Genomic DNA, 17,643 nt, shown 5'->3' on the forward strand with positions numbered 1-17,643 from the left:
ATGGCTCACCTGTGAAGTAGTGACGCGCGACATACGCCTAGTTTCCTGAAACGAGTCACATATCTAAAGGCTCCACTACATCCCTGATAACTACATCCCTGATACACATTGAACATTTAAACAAAGTCGCTCACAACAAACTGTCCTGTTCTTACTCGTTAACATTTTTTTTTCTTGTTTCTGTTGCCTGTGATTTTACAGAAGCTGAATGTACCGTCTGGTTTCTCGGTCACGTCTCCTGACAAGCGGGGCTGGTTGATCAGTCCATTCGGTGACAAGAAGCCCTTTCCCTTGTGGATGATGGGGGCTTCGGTGGTGCCCGCCCTCCTTGTCTTCATCCTCATCTTCATGGAGACACAGATCACCTCGTAAGTGCTGCCTGTTGCTATGGTAACATGTGTCACTTTAGAAGTGAAGAGAGGGTCAATTACCATGGTTATGCCAGTCACATTTGTTAGTCTAGATAAAATAAAATGTTATTGGTCACGTACACATGATTAGCAGATGTTATTGTGAGTGTAGCGAAATGCTTGTCCTTCTTGTTCCGACTAACATGTAATCTAACAGTTCCACAACAACTACCTAATACACACTGATCTAAGTAAAGGAAGAAGAATATATATAAATGGATGAGCAAAGACAGAGTGGCATAGGTAAGATGCAATAGATGGTATAAAATACAGTATATACAAATAAGATGAGTAATGCAAGATATGTAAACATTATTAAAGTGACTAGTGATCCATTTATTAAAGTGGCCAATGATTTCAAGTCTGTATGTAGGCAGCAGCCTCTGTGTTAGTGATGGCTGTTTTTCAGTCTCTCGGTCCCAGCTTTGATGCACCTGTACTGACCTCGCCTTCTTGATGGTAAAGGGGTGAACAGGCAGTGGCTCGGGTGGTTGTTATCCTTGATGATCTTTTTGGCCTTCCTGTAACATCAGGTGCTGTAGGTGTCCTGGAGTGCAGGTAGTTTGCCCCTGGTGGATGCGTTGTGCAGACCGCACCACCCTCTGGAGAGCCTTGCGGTTGTGGGCGGTGCAGTTGCCGTACCAGGCGGTGATGCAGCCCGACAAGATGCTGTCAATTGTGCATCTGTAAAGGTTTGTGAGGGTTTTAGGTGCCAAGCCAAATTTCTTCAACCTCCTGAAGTTGAAAAGGCACTGTTGTACCTTCACCACACTGTCTGTGTGGTTGGACCATTTCAGTTTGTCAGTGATGTGTACGCCGAAGAACTTAAAACTGTCCACCTTCTCCACTGCTGTCCCGTCGATGTGGATAGGTGGGTGCTCCCTCTGAAGTTTCCTGAAGTCCATGATCATCTCCTTTGTTTTGTTGACGTTGAGTGAGAGGTTGTTTTGCTGACACCACACTCCTTGTGCTCTAACCTCCTCCTTGTAGGCTGTCTCGTCATTGTTGGTAATCAAACCTACTACTAGTGTGTCATCTGCAAACTTGAGGATTGAGTTGGAGGCGTGCATGGCCACGCAGTCATGAGTGAACTGGGAGTACAGGAGGGGGCTGAGCACACACCCTTGTGGGGCCCCAGTGTTGAGGATCAGCGAAGTAGAGATGTTGTTTCCTACCTTCACCACCTGGGGGCAGCCCGTTAGGAAGTCCAGGACCTAATTTCACAGGGCGGGGTTGAGACCCAGAGCCTCTAGCTTAATGATGAGCTTGGAGGGTACTATGGTGTTGAATGCTGAGCTATAGTCAATGAACAGCATTCTTACATAGGTATTCCTCTTGACCATATGGGATAGGGCAGTGTGCAGTGTTATGACAGTGTTACGTCTGTGGACACATTGGAGTGGTTCTAGGGTGACAGGTAAGGTGGAGGTGATATGATCCTTGACCAGCTTCTCAAAGCACTTCATGATGACAGAAGTCGGTGCTACGGGGCGATAGTAATTTAGTTCAGTTACAGAACCAATGGTGGCCATCTTGAAGCATGTGGGGACAGCAGACTGGGATAGGGTGAGATTGAATACGTCCGTAAACACACCAGCCAGCTGGTCTGCGCATGCTCTGAGGACACGGCTAGGGATGCCGTCTGGGCGATGAGGATATATGTTGTCTCATACGTGCTAGTTGGGTAACTATGGTGATATCAGTGTAGGGGTTGCTATCGAGAAATCAGTTATAGGTAGGATGATGTTGTGGAGCAAATCTATAAACAGAGTTGGAGGTACTGCAAGTTCAACAATGTCAACTATCAATTGGCTGCAGGCCTTAATGATTAACCAACTGACATCTGTTCCTTCTCTGGCATTTACCAATCACATTGGAGTAGACTGAAGATCACTGACTTTATATCACAGGCACAATACTAAACAAATAAGAACATGAAAATAGTGCTTGTTTCTACATGTGGTGACCTGAGCTGCATATATGTGCTGGGTGTTTACTTGTGTGTGTGAACATACATGTGAATTTGCACATATGTGTTTATGCATATATGTGTAAACATGCATGTGGATGCATGTGTGAATGTATGTGTACAGGTGTGTGTGATTTACACCTGCCTTACCCCCCCTCTCTTTACTCTCCCCCCATCCTTCCATCCTAGACTAATCGTCAGCAAGAAGGAGCGTCGCCTGGTCAAGGGATCGGGCTTCCACCTGGACCTGCTGCTCATTGTCACGCTGGGCGCCATGTGCCCTCTGTTAGGCCTGCCCTGGCTCACAGCCACCACTGTGCGCTCTGTCACGCATGTCAACGCCCTTACTGTCATGAGCAAGGCCACGGCGCCTGGCGAGAAGCCTATGATCCAGGAGGTGAAGGAGCAGCGGGTGACGGGCCTGGTAGTTGCCGTGCTCGTGGGTGAGGAGGATGCTGTTTTTCTGGAAAGGATTGGATGTAGGCCCTGGTGTGATGTGAAGGAAGGTGTCATTGATAAAATTCTATTAAAATGTGCTTATAAAGCCCTTTTTACATCAGCAGATGTCACAAAGTGTTTATACAGAAACCCAGCCTCAAACCTCAAACAGCAAGCAATGCAAATGTAGGGGCACCGTGGCAATGAAAAACTCCCTATGAAGGCAGGAACCTAGGAAGAAACCTAGAGAGGAACCAGGCAATGAGGGGTGGCTCTTCTGGCTGTGCCGGGTGGAAATTATAAGAGTACATGGCCATTAAGGCCAGATCGTTTTTCAAGATGTTCATAAATGACCAGTAGGGTCAAATAATAATCACAGTGGTTGTAGAGGGTGCAACAGGTCAGCACCTCAGAACTAAATGTCAGTTGGCTTTTCATAGCCAAGCATTCAGAGGTCGAGACAGCAGGTGCGGTAGAGAGAGAGGGGTGGGGGGGAAAGAGAGAGAGAGGGTCGAAAATAGCAGGTCTGGGACAAGATAGCACGTCCGGTGAACAGGTCAGAATTCCATAGTCGCAGGCAGAACAGTTGAAATTGGAGCAGCAGCACCACAAGGTAGCACGTTTGGTGAACAGGTTAGGGTTCCATAGCCACAGGCAAAACAGCAAAAACTGGATCAGCAGCACAACCAGGTGGACTGGGGACAGCCATGAGTCATCAGGCCAGGTAGTCCTGAGGCATGGTCCTAGGGCTCAGGTCCTCTGACAGAGAGACAGATAGAGAGATGTGAGAATTAGAGAGAGCATACTTAAGTTCACACAGGACACCAGATAAGACAGGAAAAATTCACGAGGTAGGACAGACTGACCCTTGCCTCCCAGCACATAGACTATTAGATACTGAAGGCTAAGACGGGGGGGGGGGGGGGGGGGGGGCACACACTGTGGCCCTGTCCGACGATACCCCCAGACAGGTCCAACCAGGCAGGATATAACCCTACCCACTTAGCCAAAGCACAGTCCCACACCACTAGAGGAATATCAATAGACCACCAACTTACTACCCTGAGACAAGGCTGAGTATAGCCCACTACATTTACATTTACATTTAAGTCATTTAGCAGACGCTCTTATCCAGAGCGACTTACAAATTGGTGCATTCACCTAATGACATCCAGTGGAACAGCCACTTTACAATAGTGCATCTAAATCTTTTAAGGGGGGGGGGGGGCAGAAGGATTGCTTTATCCTATCCTAGGTATTCCTTGAAGAGGTGGGGTTTCAGGTGTCTCCGGAAGGTGGTGATTGACTCCGCTGTCCTGGCGTCGTGAGGGAGTTTGTTCCACCATTGGGGTGCCAGAGCAGCGAACAGTTTTGACTGGGCTGAGCGGGAACTGTACTTCCTCAGTGGTAGGGAGGCGAGCAGGCCAGAGGTGGATCACTAAGATCTTCTCCACCGCACAAGCCAGAGGGGCTGCAAAACCAGACAGGATGATCACGTCAGTGACTCAACCCACTCAAGTCGAGTATAGCGAAAAAGCGTTGCACGACATGACACACTCCTCCTAGGGACGGCATGGAAAACCACTAGTAAGCCAGTGACTTAGCCCCTAATAGGGTCAGAGGGAGAGAATCCCAGTGGAGAAAGGGGAGCCGGCCAGGCAGAGACAGCAAGGGCGGTTCGTCACTCCAGAACATTGCCGTTCACCTTCGCACCCCTTGGTCAGACTAAACTCAATCATAGGACCTACTGAAGAGATGAGTCTTCAGTAAAGACATAATGGTCGAGACCAAGTCTGTGTCTCTCACATGGATAGGCAGACCATTCAATTAACATGTAGCTCTATAGGAGAAAGCCCAGCCTCCAGCTGTTTTTTGCCATCATTGTAAGCCTGCCACACACACACTATACGATACATTTATTAAACATAAAAAATGAGTGTGAGTTTGTCACAACCTGGCTCGCAGGAAGTGACAAAGCGCTCTTAGGGACCAGGCCACAAATAATAATATAGTAATAATCAATAATTTTGCTCTTTACTTAGACATCTTACATATAAAAAATGGTGAATAACTCACCACGGGTTAATGAGACACATAACTCTGCAATGTTGAGTTGTATTGGAGAGTCTCAGTCTTTTTCCACACACAGTCTGTGCCTGTATTTAGTTTTCATGCTAGTGAGGGCCGAGAATCCGGTCTCACATAGGTATGTGGTTGCAAAGGGCCTCAGTTTCTTAACAACGTGATTTGCCAAGGCAGGATACTCTGAGCGCAGTCCAATCCAGAAATCTGGCAGTGGCTTCTGATTCAGTTAAATTTTTCACAGAACAGCTTGTTGCAATTTCGATGAGGCTCTCTTGTTCAGATATCGGTAAGTGGACTGGAGGCAGGACATGAAAGGGATAACGAATCCAGTTGTTTGTGTCATCCAAGTTTGGAAAGTACCTGCGTAATTGTGAACACAACTCACTCAGATGCTTCGCTATATCACATTTGACATTGGCCGGAAGCTTGAGTTCATTTACACACAAAAAAACATACAAAGATGGAAAGACCTGTGTGTGGTCCTTGTTAATGCAGACAGAGAAGAGCTCCAACTTCTTAATCATAGCCTCAATTTTGTTCCGCACATTGAATATAGTTGCAGAGAGTCCCTGTAATCCTAGTTCAGATCATTCAGGTGAGAAAAAACCTCACCCAGATAGGCCAGTTGTGTGAGAAACACGTCATCATGCAAGCGGTCAGACAAGTGAAAATGATTAGAAAACTTTAAGCTCGTCTCTTAATAAATAAATAAAAACAGTGTCAATACTTTGCCTCTTGATAACCAGCACAGTATGTTGTAAAAGCGTTACATGGTCGCTGCCCATATCATTGCGTAGTGCAGAAAATACACGAGAGTTCACAGGCCTTGCTTTAGCAAAGTGAACGATTTTCACTGTAGTGTCCAAAACGTATTTCAAGCTGTCAAGCATTCCCTTGGCAGCAAGAGCCTCTCGGTGGATGCTGCAGTGTACCCAAGTTGCATCGGGAGCAACTGCTTGCATGCGCATTACCACTCCACTATTTCTCCCTGTCATGGCTTTTGTGCCATCAGTACCAACACATATTGACCACCAAAGTCCATTTTATGTCACAAAGCTGTCCAGTACTTAAAAAATATCCTCTCTTGTTGTCCTGGTTTCCAGTGGTTTGCAGAAGAGGATGTCTTCCTTAATTGACCCCACATAAATGTAACGGACATATACCAGGAGCTGTGCCAGGCCCACCACGTCTGTTGACTCATCCAGGTGTAATGCATAGCATTCACTGGCTTATATGCAAAGCAGTAATTGTTTCAAAACATCTCCTGCCATGTCACTGATGCGTTGTGAAACAGTGTTGTTTGATGAAGATATTGTCTGTATAGTTTTTGTTGGCCTTTTACCTCAGCATTGTCCCAACCATATCCTCGGCAGCAGGAAGAATTAAGTCCTCCACAAAAATATATATTTTTTTATTTGGCGTACCTCCGACGGCATTACCCCATTTTGGGAATACCTGGTGTAGACCAATTAGGGTTTCCAATCTCTCCAAAAGAATGTTGTGCCCGATGGTGTCAAAAGCGGAACTAAGGTCTAGGAGCACAAGGACAGATGCAGAGCCTTGGTCTGACGCCATTAAAAGGTAATTTACCACTTTCACGAATGCAGTCTCAAAACAGACTGGAGCGTTTCGTATACATTATTTGTCTTCAGGACGGCAGTAGCTTTTTCTAACATTTTTGAGAGGATTGGGGGGGTTTGGCTTTTTCAGGAGAGTCTTTATTACTGCCACTTTTAGTGAGTTTGGTACACATCCAGAGGATAGGGAGACGTTTATTATGTTCAACATAGGAGGGCCAAAGCACAGGAAGTAGCTCTTTCAGTAGTTTAGTTGGAATAGGATCCATTAGACAGCTGTAAGGTTTAGAGGCCATGACTATATTTGTGAATGTGTCAAGAGATACAGGATTAAAAAACTTGAGTGTCTCCATTGATCTTAGGTCCTGGCAGTTCTGTGCAGACTCTGGACAACTGAATTTTTGGGAAATATGCAGATTCAAAGAGGAGTCTGTAATTTGCTTTCTAATGATCATGATCTTTTCATCAAAGAAGTTCATGAATTCATCACTGCTGAAGTGAAGGCCATCCTCTCTTGGGGAATGCTGCTTTTTAGTATAAAAAAATGCTTTTGATTGTTTTTATTCTTCTCAATTAGGTTGGAAAAATATGCTAATCGTGCAGCAGTGAAGGCTCTACGATATTGCATGGTACTGTATTTCCAAGATAGTCGGAAGTCTTCCAGTTTGGTGGAGCGCCATTTCCATTCCAATTTTCTGGAATCAAATTTATTTATAAAGCCCTTCTTACATCAGCTGATGTCACAAAGTCCTGTCCAGAATCCCAGCCAAAAAAAACAAACAGCAAGCAATGCAGGTGTAGAAGCTTGGTGGCTTGGATAAACTCCATAGAAGGCCAGAACCTAGGAAGAAACCTAGAGGAACTAGACTATGAGGGGTGGCCAGTACTCTTCTGGCTGTGCCGGGTGGAGATTATAACAGAACATGGCCAAGATGTTCAAATGTTCATAGATGACCAGCAGGGTCAAATAATAATAGTCACAGTGGTTGTAGAGGGTGGAACAGGTCAGCACCTCAGGAGAAAATGTCAGTTGGCTTTTCTTAGCCAATCATTCAGAGTATCTCTACCGCTCCTGCTGTCTCTAGAGAGTTGAGAATAGCAGGTCTGGGACAAGGTAGCACGTCCGGTGAACAGATCTGGGTTCCATAGCCGCAGGCAGAACAGTTGAAACTAGAGCAGCAGCACGACCAGGTGGACTGAGTCATCAGGCCAGGTAGTCCTGAGGCATGGTCCTAGGACTCAGGTCCTCCGAGAGAGAGAGAAAAAAGAGAGAATTAGAGAGAGCATACTTAAATTCACACAGGACACCGGATAAGACAGGAGTATTACTCCAGATACACCAGACTGACCCTAGCCCCCGACACATAAACTATGGCAGCATAAAAACTGGAGGCTGAGACAGGAGGGGTCAGGAGACACTGTGGCCCTGTCCGAGGAAGCTTGCTTCAGGGTTCGGGTATTTTCTTTATACCAGGGAGCTAATTTCTTGTGACAAATGTTTTTGGTTTTTAAAAGGTGTGACTGCATCAACGGTAATAGACAAGGTTAAATTTAAGTTGGGTGGTTAACCTCTCTGGGAAATGTGGGACGCTGAAAATGCAGAGCGCCAAATTCAAATAAATTACTATAAAAATTTAACTTTCATGAAATCACACATGCAATACACCAAATTAAAGCTACACTTGTTGCGAATCCAGCCAACGTGTCAGATTTCAAAAAGGCACTCCCAGGTATCCCAGTTCCACAATAAATGTTTGATTTGTTCGATAAAGTCCATAATTTATGTCCAAATACCTCCTTTTTGTTCGCGCACTTAGTACACAATCCAAACTCACGAGGCGCGGGCAGGTCCAGGCAAATGTTCAGACGAAAAGTCATATTACAGTTCGTAGAAACATGTCAAACGAAGTATAGAATCAATCTTTAGGATGTTTTTATCATAAATATTCAATAATGTTCCAAACGGAGAATTCCTTTGTCTGTAGAAATGCAATGGAACACAGGTCGCTCTCACGTGAGCGCGCGTGACCAGCTCATGGCACTCTGCCAGACCCCTGACTCAAAGAGCCCTCAATCCCCCCTCCTTCACAGTAGAAGCATCAAACAAGGTTCTAAAGACTGTGACATCTAGTGGCAGCCTTAGGAAGTGCAATATGACCCCATAGACACTGTATATTCAATAGGCAAAGAGTTGAAAAACTACAAACCTCAGATTTCCCACTTCCTGGTTGGATTTTTTCTCAGGTTTTTGCCTGCCATATGAGTTCTGTTACACTCACAGACATCATTCAAACAGTTTTAGAAACTTCAGAGTGTGTTCTATCCACATCTATTAATTATATGCATATATTAGCAACTGGGCCTGAGTAGCAGGCAGTTTACTCTGGGCACCTTATTCATCCAAGCTACTCAATACTGCCCCCAGTCCCAAAGAAGTTAACAGATTTTTTTACTCTACGTCTTTGGGTAGGTGGAGGGAGTCTTGAAGGGCATCTAGGAATCTTTTGGTTGTCCGAGAATTTATAGCACAGCTTCTGATAATCCTTGGTTGGGGTCTGATCAGATTATTTGTTGCGATTGCAAACATAATAAGATATTGGTCCGAAAGTCCAGGATTATGAGGAAAAACGTTTAGAGCCACAATATTTATTCCAAGGGACAAAAGTAGATCCAGAGTATGACTGTTGCAATGCGTAGGTCCGGAGACGTGTTGGACAAAACCCACTGAGTCGAGAAAGGCTCCAAAAGCATTTTGTAGTGGGTTTGTGGACTTTTCCATGTGAATATTGAAGTCACCACAAATGTGAATATTATCTGCAATGACTACAAGGTCCGATAGGAATTCAGGGAACTCAGTGAGGAACGCTGTATATGGGCCAGTAATCTGTAAACAGTAGCTATAAAAAGTGGTTTTGTAGACTGCATAGATTTTATGACTAGAATCTCAAAAGACGAAGATGCAGTCATTTTTTTATTTTTTTTATTGACATTTGTTGTCGTAAATGTTAGCAACACCTCCGCCTTTGCGGGATGCATTGGGGATATGGTCACTAGTGTATCCCAGAGTATCTTGTAAGGTGTACTGCACTGTTGCACTCAGAAATGAAACATGGACAGCAAACTAAGAAATAGGAAAATAAACAGTCAATGGTTGATACTATATTCTAATACCAGTGGTGTAGTTTCTGTGTATATAGCTTTCTCTGTGGTTAAACCTGCAGTGGCTTGCGAAAGTATTCACCCCCCTTGGCATTTTTCCTATTTTGTTGCCTTACAACCTGGAATTAAAATAGATTTTTTGGGGGTTTGCTTTATTTGATTTATTGTGAAACAAACAAGATATAACACAAAAAAAATGAAAACTTGAGTGTGCATAACTATTCCCCCCCCCGAAGTCAATACTTTGTAGAACCACCTTTTGCAGCAATTACAGCTGCAAGTCTCTTTCAGATATTTTTTTATAACCCATCCCTGATCTGTACTTCTCCACAACTTTGTCCCTGACCTGTTTGGAGAGGTCCTTGGTCTTAATGGTGCCCCTTGCTTAGCGGTGTTGCAGACCCTGGGGCCTTTCAGAACAGGTGTATATATTGAGATCATGTGACAGATCATGTGACACTTAGATTGCACAAAGGTTTACTAATTATGTGACTTCTGAAGGTAATTGTTTGCACCAGATCTTATTTAGGGGCTTCATAACAAAGGGGTTGAATATATATGCACGCAACACTTCTCATTTTTTTTTTAAATTTGAATTTTTTGAAACAAGTCATTTTTTTTTATTTCACTTCACCAATTTGGACTATTTTGTGTATGTCCATTGCATGAAATCCAAATAAAAAATCTATTTAAATTACAGGTTGTTAAGCAACAAAATAGGAACAACGCCAAGGGGAATGAATGCTTTTGCAAGGTATAGTAACAGACCATGTATTTACGTTCTTGTTTGGTGTTACACCAGAACTAATCACTCGTGGACAGACTACTTAAATATAACCAGATTTGAGTTCCGGGTTAACCGAGATTACAGCTGAACTGGCTCAGTCGATCTGAATTCAACCAACCTACAGATCCCCATGCGACCTGGATCTCACATATTTGACCTTTCACCTTTGACTTGTGTTTTCCTAAGGCATGTCTATCGTGATGACGGACGTGCTCCGTAACATCCCACTGGCCGTGCTGTTCGGGATCTTCCTCTACATGGGCGTCACGTCGATCACCGGCATCCAGCTCTATGAGCGCATCACACTCATGTTCACGCCCGCCAAGCACCACCCCGACCACATATACGTGACCAAGGTGAGCCCAATAGCAGAATATGATGGAGAGTCTACTCGACCTCTGTATTTGTTATAGATTTGTGCCCAAACTATTTTGGTATCCTGGTTTTGCATGTTTGTTTGTGAGTTTATTTGTGCATGATGTCAGACTTGAGTGGGATTGTATGTGTCGACTTACTTTGCAATCAAATGATAAAAGGATGAAGTTGACCATAGACATTGATCTAATGTCAGTATTGCAATAGGTATGTTTTTGATCCGTGTCTAGTCAGGTGCAGGCTGTCAATGTTAGTGAAAGACAGAAGGGGATCCACCCACTAGATGGAGCTCAATCCATCTAATTCTATATTTTTTTTTTACCTTTATTAAACTAGGCAAGCCAGTTAAGAACAAATTCTTACTTACAATGACAGCCTATCAGGGAACAGTGGGTTAACTGCCTTGTTCAGGGGCAGAATGACAGATGTTTACCTTGTCAGCTCAGGGATTTGATCCAGCAACCTTTTGGTTACTAGCCCAACACTAACCACTAGGCTACATGCTGCCCCGCTGTATAATAATTTCCATAGGTAGGGTAGCAAATCTTAACTCGGTGACAGGATGGGGTTGAATTATGTCAGAGTCAAAGACAGTTATATAACATGTATTTACACTGAGGGTATAAAACATTAAGAACACCTGCTCTTTTCATGACATAGACTGACCAGGTGAATCCAGGTGAACACTATGATCCCTTATTGATGTCACTTGTTAAATCCACTTCAATCAGTGTAGATGAAGGGGAGGAGACAGGTTAAAGAAGGATTTTTAAGCCTTGAGGCAATTGAGACATGGATTGTGTATGTGTGCCATTCAGAGGTTGAATGGGCAAGACAAAATATTTTTCCCTTTGAACGGAGTATGGTAGTAGGTGCCACGCGCCCTGGTTTGAGTGTGTCAAGAACTGCAACTCTGCTGGGTTTTTCACAATCAACAGTTTCCTGTGTGTATGAAGAATGGTCCACCACACAAAGGACATCCAGACAAATTGACACAATTTTGAGAAGCATTGGAGTCAACATGGGCCAGCATCCCTGTGGAATGCTTTCGACACCTTGAAGAGTCCATGCCCCGACAAATGTGTTCCTAATGTTTTGTACACTCAGTGTCTGTCTGTCTCATCTCTATGAACAGTATGTGTTAATTGTCCTGCCCAGAACATTATTCCTAAACAAATGAATATAAAATATGAATTCAATTTATTTCAATTATGTGTAACGCTGTACTTAAAGTCTGCAGGCATGATGCATTGTAAGACTTCTCACAAGCATAAGCAGTATAACCCTATTTACATTTGTGTGTGTGTGTGTGTGTGTGTGTGCGTGGGCCACAGGTGAAGACGTGGCGTATGAACATGTTCACCATCATCCAGCTGGCCTGCATCGTGCTACTGTGGGTGGTCAAGTCGACCGTGGCCTCACTCGCCTTCCCCTTTATCCTCATCATGACCGTGCCGCTCCGCCGCATCATCCTCTCCCGGATCTTTGAGGAGCGTGAGCTTCAGGCGGTAGGTGGACATTCCTGGAATTCTCTGAATTCAGGCACAATCATATGGTCCAGGCAACATTGGGTCATACGTTACAAATATTAACACGGATGTCCTGTATTTGCAAGGGGATTTTTGTTTATTTGTGAAATGTGCATGCTACACAGTACTTTAATTCAGTTAACAATACAATTTTAAAATGTTTTTCTCCTCGAAGTCAAGTCTCTAAACCACATGATCTTAATGAAAAGAGGATGCAGGGGTCCTGGAGAACGCACTTGATCAAACCACAGAGGATAATAGTGTGTGTGTGTGTGTGTGTGTGTGTGTGTGTGTGTGTGTGTGTGTGTGTGTGTGTGTGTGTGTGTGTGTGTGTGTGTGTGTGTGTGTGTGTGTGTGTGTGTGTGTGTGTGTGTGTGAGAGAGAGAGAGACAATGGCAGAATTGTGGGTTAGATTCCTGGGACCAGCCACATGTAAAATGTATGCACGCATGACTGTAAATCGCTTTGGATTAAAATGTCTGCTAAATGGCTATTATTCTATTATTGTTTCACTATATTGGCCAAAGCATCAAGACACTATGAATGAAGATTTTGATGACATCCCAACATCTCTCACTCTTACAGCTCGACGGGGACAATGAGGACTCCCCCAACTTTGACGAGGATGGTCGGGACGAGTATAATGAGATTCACATGCTTGTGTAGACACGTCACACGGGTAGGCCAAATAGGCTCTCTCCATCTTCCAAGGCTCTCTCCATCTTCCAATCACGAGCATGCTTCTTGTTACGTCTGGGAGCTGTGTCTTGAAAACGCTCAGATGATGGTAGGATTTTCGTCCAACAGAGAAACCTGATGTATATATACTGTATATACATATATTATATTCAAATTCTGCTGTACTTTGATCTAAAAATAATGTAACGGAATAACCCCACTATTATAATTTGTTTCTGTTTTTCCTGCTGCAACATAGTTGTTTCTCTCAGAGGTCAGTAGCTCTACTGCCCTACTGTTGCTGTGCGTGTCAGGAATCCTCAAGTGCGTGACATGGACATTGCACCTTTTAAACACAGACCAATAATTCAAAAACACTCGTCCCCACTCAAACCCTGGACATGGGTTCTTCCTCTTACTTTTAACGGTCAAGCTCTCTACAGGTTAAGGGCGTAAGTGCAATGACAACAACCCCAAGTACTCCAGTAGGTTGGTTTTCCCTCCCAGTGTTGGAGTCCCATTTATTTGGGGCAAAGGTGGAATGAACACTGGTTGTATGACAGCCACACTGGTTTCACTGGGAGCCAATACTCCACTGCCTCCTCAGCATAACTGCCTTTTTACCCTTCTTCGTACTGTAGCCATTATCAGTGGAATTCAATGACGACGTTAACCAAACAGGAAGTTCGGCATTCCCTTTTTATTTATTTTCACTGTGTGCACTCCCTTTAGTTGTGTGCTCCTCACAGGATACGTTCACCTTTGACCTTTGTGATTCACCTGCACTGACACACCAGTTCCCTGGTCCAATAACAGGGACAGGATACATTCGTTGGTCCCCTCTCAATGCAGATCTCCCTGAAACAAAGGATTACATGTGTTTTGGAGTGATGTTACTTTATAAGGTATATTCTGCGCAACAGCCCAATCCAATGATTGTGGATGCATACAAGTAAACACATTGAGATCTGCTGACCTTGAACATGTTTAAATTCTTCTTTAGTATTTTTGTGACCTTACCAAATTAAATGTTAGCCTACCTATTTACTTTAGTTTGTTGTTAGTTGCCAAAATGATATGAAGCGATATTGACATAAGGGATGCATTCTAAATGCCTGTTAGTTGGAGGAATTTGCAATTATTAACATTATTCAAAACCTTTGTCAAAGTCACTGGAATTATGCCACAGGTATCAAAATCAATGTATAGCACCACTGTCATTGTGTACTTCCATGTTCTGTAAGCAACTGTTGGATGTGAAGGGTACTATAGCATCAGGTAAAACTAACCTTTGGAAAGCAAATTGATCATTGATCATTGGTTTTGTGTCCCTGTTGTGTACACAAATCATTCAAGGAAATATTTAAAATTATACACACAGGTGGTTCAGAAGTGATTATATACAACTTGGCATGTGTTTAACATGTACAGTGATTGGAATGAACTCTTTTCCCCAAGGTTCAAGTTTATACCCCACACAGAATGTTTGTATGTTATCATGAACAGTGCTGCAGAACCATAGGTTTAAATTGATACACGTGAAGTGGAGACCATGTTTCAAATATTGAAGCATCTGCTGAATTTGACGAAATGATGTATTGTATAGTATGATACTGCTGTTTTTCTTTTTTAATAGAGAAGTGTAACATCACATGTCTTATTGACTCTTGTTGTACAAACACTACACTCTTAGAAAAAAGGGTTCCAAAAAGGTTATTTGCGGAGGGATAGGGTTCTACCAAGAACCGTTTTGATCTGAAGATCCCTTTTTGGAAGACAAGGGTTCTTTGCAAGGGAAAGGGTTCTACCTAGAACGTTTAATAACATTCTAATAACCGTTTCTGGAGGAAAGAGTTCTTTAATAATTCTTTAGATGGCAATAAGGATTCTTTGAAAGGCAAGAAGGGTTCTTCATAGAACCATATATCATACAGTATTTCCCAGCATGCTCTAGGTAGAACCATATACAGGGGGTTCTATAACGAACACTATATAAAAGATTCAATGTAGAACCCTCAGCAAAGCGTTCCCCCATGGGGACAATCCGAAGAACCCTACATGGTACTACTACTTAGCACCGTTTTTTCCCTAAGAGTGTAGATACTGGGATTGCAATGTTGTGTATGGACAACTTACTTAGCCCTACCGTGTGAGACTTATTGAATGTATAGGCCTATATAGTAAGTTTCCAGGGATGTTGTTTTGATAGTCTCTACTTTGTCTGCACTGTCTCTTCCGCTGCTCTGTTAAACTGGAGGTATGCTAGCGTCAACTTGGCTTCTGAAGGAAGGACTTAAGTCAATAGAATCTCAGACCAAAGTGGTCGTGCTTTACTCTGGGCTTGGAGTAATAGACAGCTACTGGCAGTGCGTTTGGCATGTCAAAGGCAAAGGGTATCACAGTTACCATGGCGGCAGACATGAAAATGGGAAGAGGGCAAGGGGAGAAAGCTTCCCCCTCACTCAATGTGAAGTCAAAAGGTCTTTGTTGTTTGAGAACACGGGTTTGCTGGTGTGTTGAGGGCTACCAGAGATCCCCGTGGCCCTGTGGTGGATAGGCCTACACTCAGTAAAACAATCACTCAGTCACTGGGAAAAAAAGATTTGGAAGAGTGGTTATTATTCAAGATAATAAAAAGGTATAGTGTTGCCACTTTCTTCTGCTCTGTCTGGATTCCTCAAGTTTTGGAGCAGGGACATGAAAAGAAAATTGTTCTAGGCCCGTGAAAAAGGCCTGGCATGTTAGATGTTGGGAATCCACAATGTTTCGTCGCCTGATACCTCCATGCTAGCACAGACCAGACCACCCACTCAAAATCTACGAATATAGCGTTGTTATTTTTTACCCCTGTTACTTACCCTTCTCTCACTTGATGTGTCTGGGACCTTTTCTTTCTTCATTTGATTGGATGACTAGGACATTTGTGAAGGCATTAAGAAGTACTGTAGACAATCAGAAATGTATGCAATTAGATTACCTGTATATCTTTGTTATGTATCTACCTTCATAAGTAATAAGATAGCACTGCTAACCCTGTGGCAACATCCTACTGTATGTCCAGTTTTTTTTCATTTGAATTAATGGGTAATTCCCAACTTGTCCTACCATTGTTGCACCATGTAATGAATATAGAGTTATAAAGGTGAAGGTCCCCTTTAAAGGGATAGTTCAAGATTTTGGCAATGAAGCTACGAGCTAGTTAACTTAATGCTAACTAGCATTAACACAATGACTGGAAGTATACTGGAACAGTTAGCATTAGCACCAGTCATTGTGCTAATGCTAGTTAGCTTTGACTCGCAAAACTACCTTCCTGCATACTGTACGCAGACATAAAAATGGTATCCACTAGTTCATCACTAGTTCATCAGACTCTGGGGAGGTAGATAATGGGCTTATTGTTAGGTAGGTGAATTTGACTTTAATTGACGGTCTTGTGGCATTTAAAGGATTTTCTGCAGCTCACTTGTAATGAAGGACTTATGACATATCCCTCAATGAAGGACAATGTTTTTAGTGTCACTCTTAAGAAGGTGAGTATGGTTTATACATGCGATACCTGTGTTAAAATCAGCCTGAAGCGTGACACACATACACACACACACACACAAAGATAAGTCTTTCTGCTCTGAAAACGATACCTGATGAAGTGGGGTTTGTCTGTCTGAGAAAAAAAGTATGTGAGTTAATTTTATGATAAATTATGAATTACTTTAGCATTAGCAATACTGAAAGATTCTTATGTTATGTGGATACTTGAATAGCGTTTCAGCCTGTTATTATTGTAAAGAGGTTTTCAAACTCCTGTAAAACAAATTGTTATTTTTTTGTCTGAAAATAAATATTTATGTGTTTCAAATAAATCTTTATTATGTGTTTCAAATAAATCCATCAAATTTTTATCCAAGACTTATTTAAGAACATAACAATGTATTACAATACTATAAGTACCATTATTCAACATACAATATATGGCTTTGCAAAAATGTGTGTTTATGAATGTTAAACAGATATCCAACTTACTGTTCGTTACGTCTAGTGTGTCTCACGTGAAAGTGTATTTTGTGTGTGTGTGCATTTGTAGGATTTGTCCACCAAGAGGGTTGGCTCTCAGAGCCCAGTGGATGTGGTGATGTGGACACACAGCAGGGGGAGGAGCAGAATGGTGATGATACAAGGCAGAATCAGCAACATCAGGACAGCGAAAGCCGGGTCCTCCACACGCGAGCAGAGTGAGAAGAACATCTGGTGCACCTCTAGGAAGATGTCATCCTTCAGTGAAGGCTCCACACACATGGTACTGGTGGCCACTTGTTCCACACAGTGCTTCAAAATGATGTAGGAGCTGATGGTGAAAAGGGGAAAAAACGTAATGTTCCATTTCCCTATTTCTCTCCTGAAGTGGGCATTCACTCACTCCATTCCTTTTAGTGGGGAGTGCACCGTCACACTTCAGGAAGAAAGGGGAGAGAAATGGGCCGGAGCCACTGTCAAAACAGACTAATAAAAGTTGCATGTACTAAACAGCCTGGACTACTGTGAGCCAATCGCTCAAATGTCAGGGTGTAACCGGTTGTTCTGTTCCCCGTGTTAAAGAGACACCACCCTAACACACCATTTAGTTCTCCAGGGCTTG

At 43.2% G+C, this 17,643-nt stretch overlaps 1 protein-coding gene across 4 annotated transcripts in view; it reads left to right on the forward strand.

Annotated features, from left to right (window-relative positions):
• Positions 1–16,870, forward strand: part of LOC129816153 (anion exchange protein 3-like) — a 105,434-nt gene extending 88,564 nt beyond the window's left edge. For 3 of the 4 annotated variants that reach the window (XM_055870374.1, XM_055870375.1, XM_055870376.1), the window contains 5 exons: positions 202–368; positions 2,569–2,822; positions 10,612–10,781; positions 12,135–12,308; positions 12,915–16,870. In XM_055870374.1, coding sequence (XP_055726349.1) covers positions 202–368; positions 2,569–2,822; positions 10,612–10,781; positions 12,135–12,308; positions 12,915–12,995 — 846 coding nt within the window. In that variant the 3' untranslated portion in view covers positions 12,996–16,870. The remainder of the gene's footprint in view (positions 1–201; positions 369–2,568; positions 2,823–10,611; positions 10,782–12,134; positions 12,309–12,914) is intronic. The other variant, XR_008753532.1, reaches the window with a different exon arrangement.
• Positions 16,871–17,643: the final 773 nt, after the last annotated feature.

This window comes from Salvelinus fontinalis, chromosome 19, assembly GCF_029448725.1.
Source record: "Salvelinus fontinalis isolate EN_2023a chromosome 19, ASM2944872v1, whole genome shotgun sequence".
NCBI classification, from domain to species: domain Eukaryota; kingdom Metazoa; phylum Chordata; class Actinopteri; order Salmoniformes; family Salmonidae; genus Salvelinus; species Salvelinus fontinalis.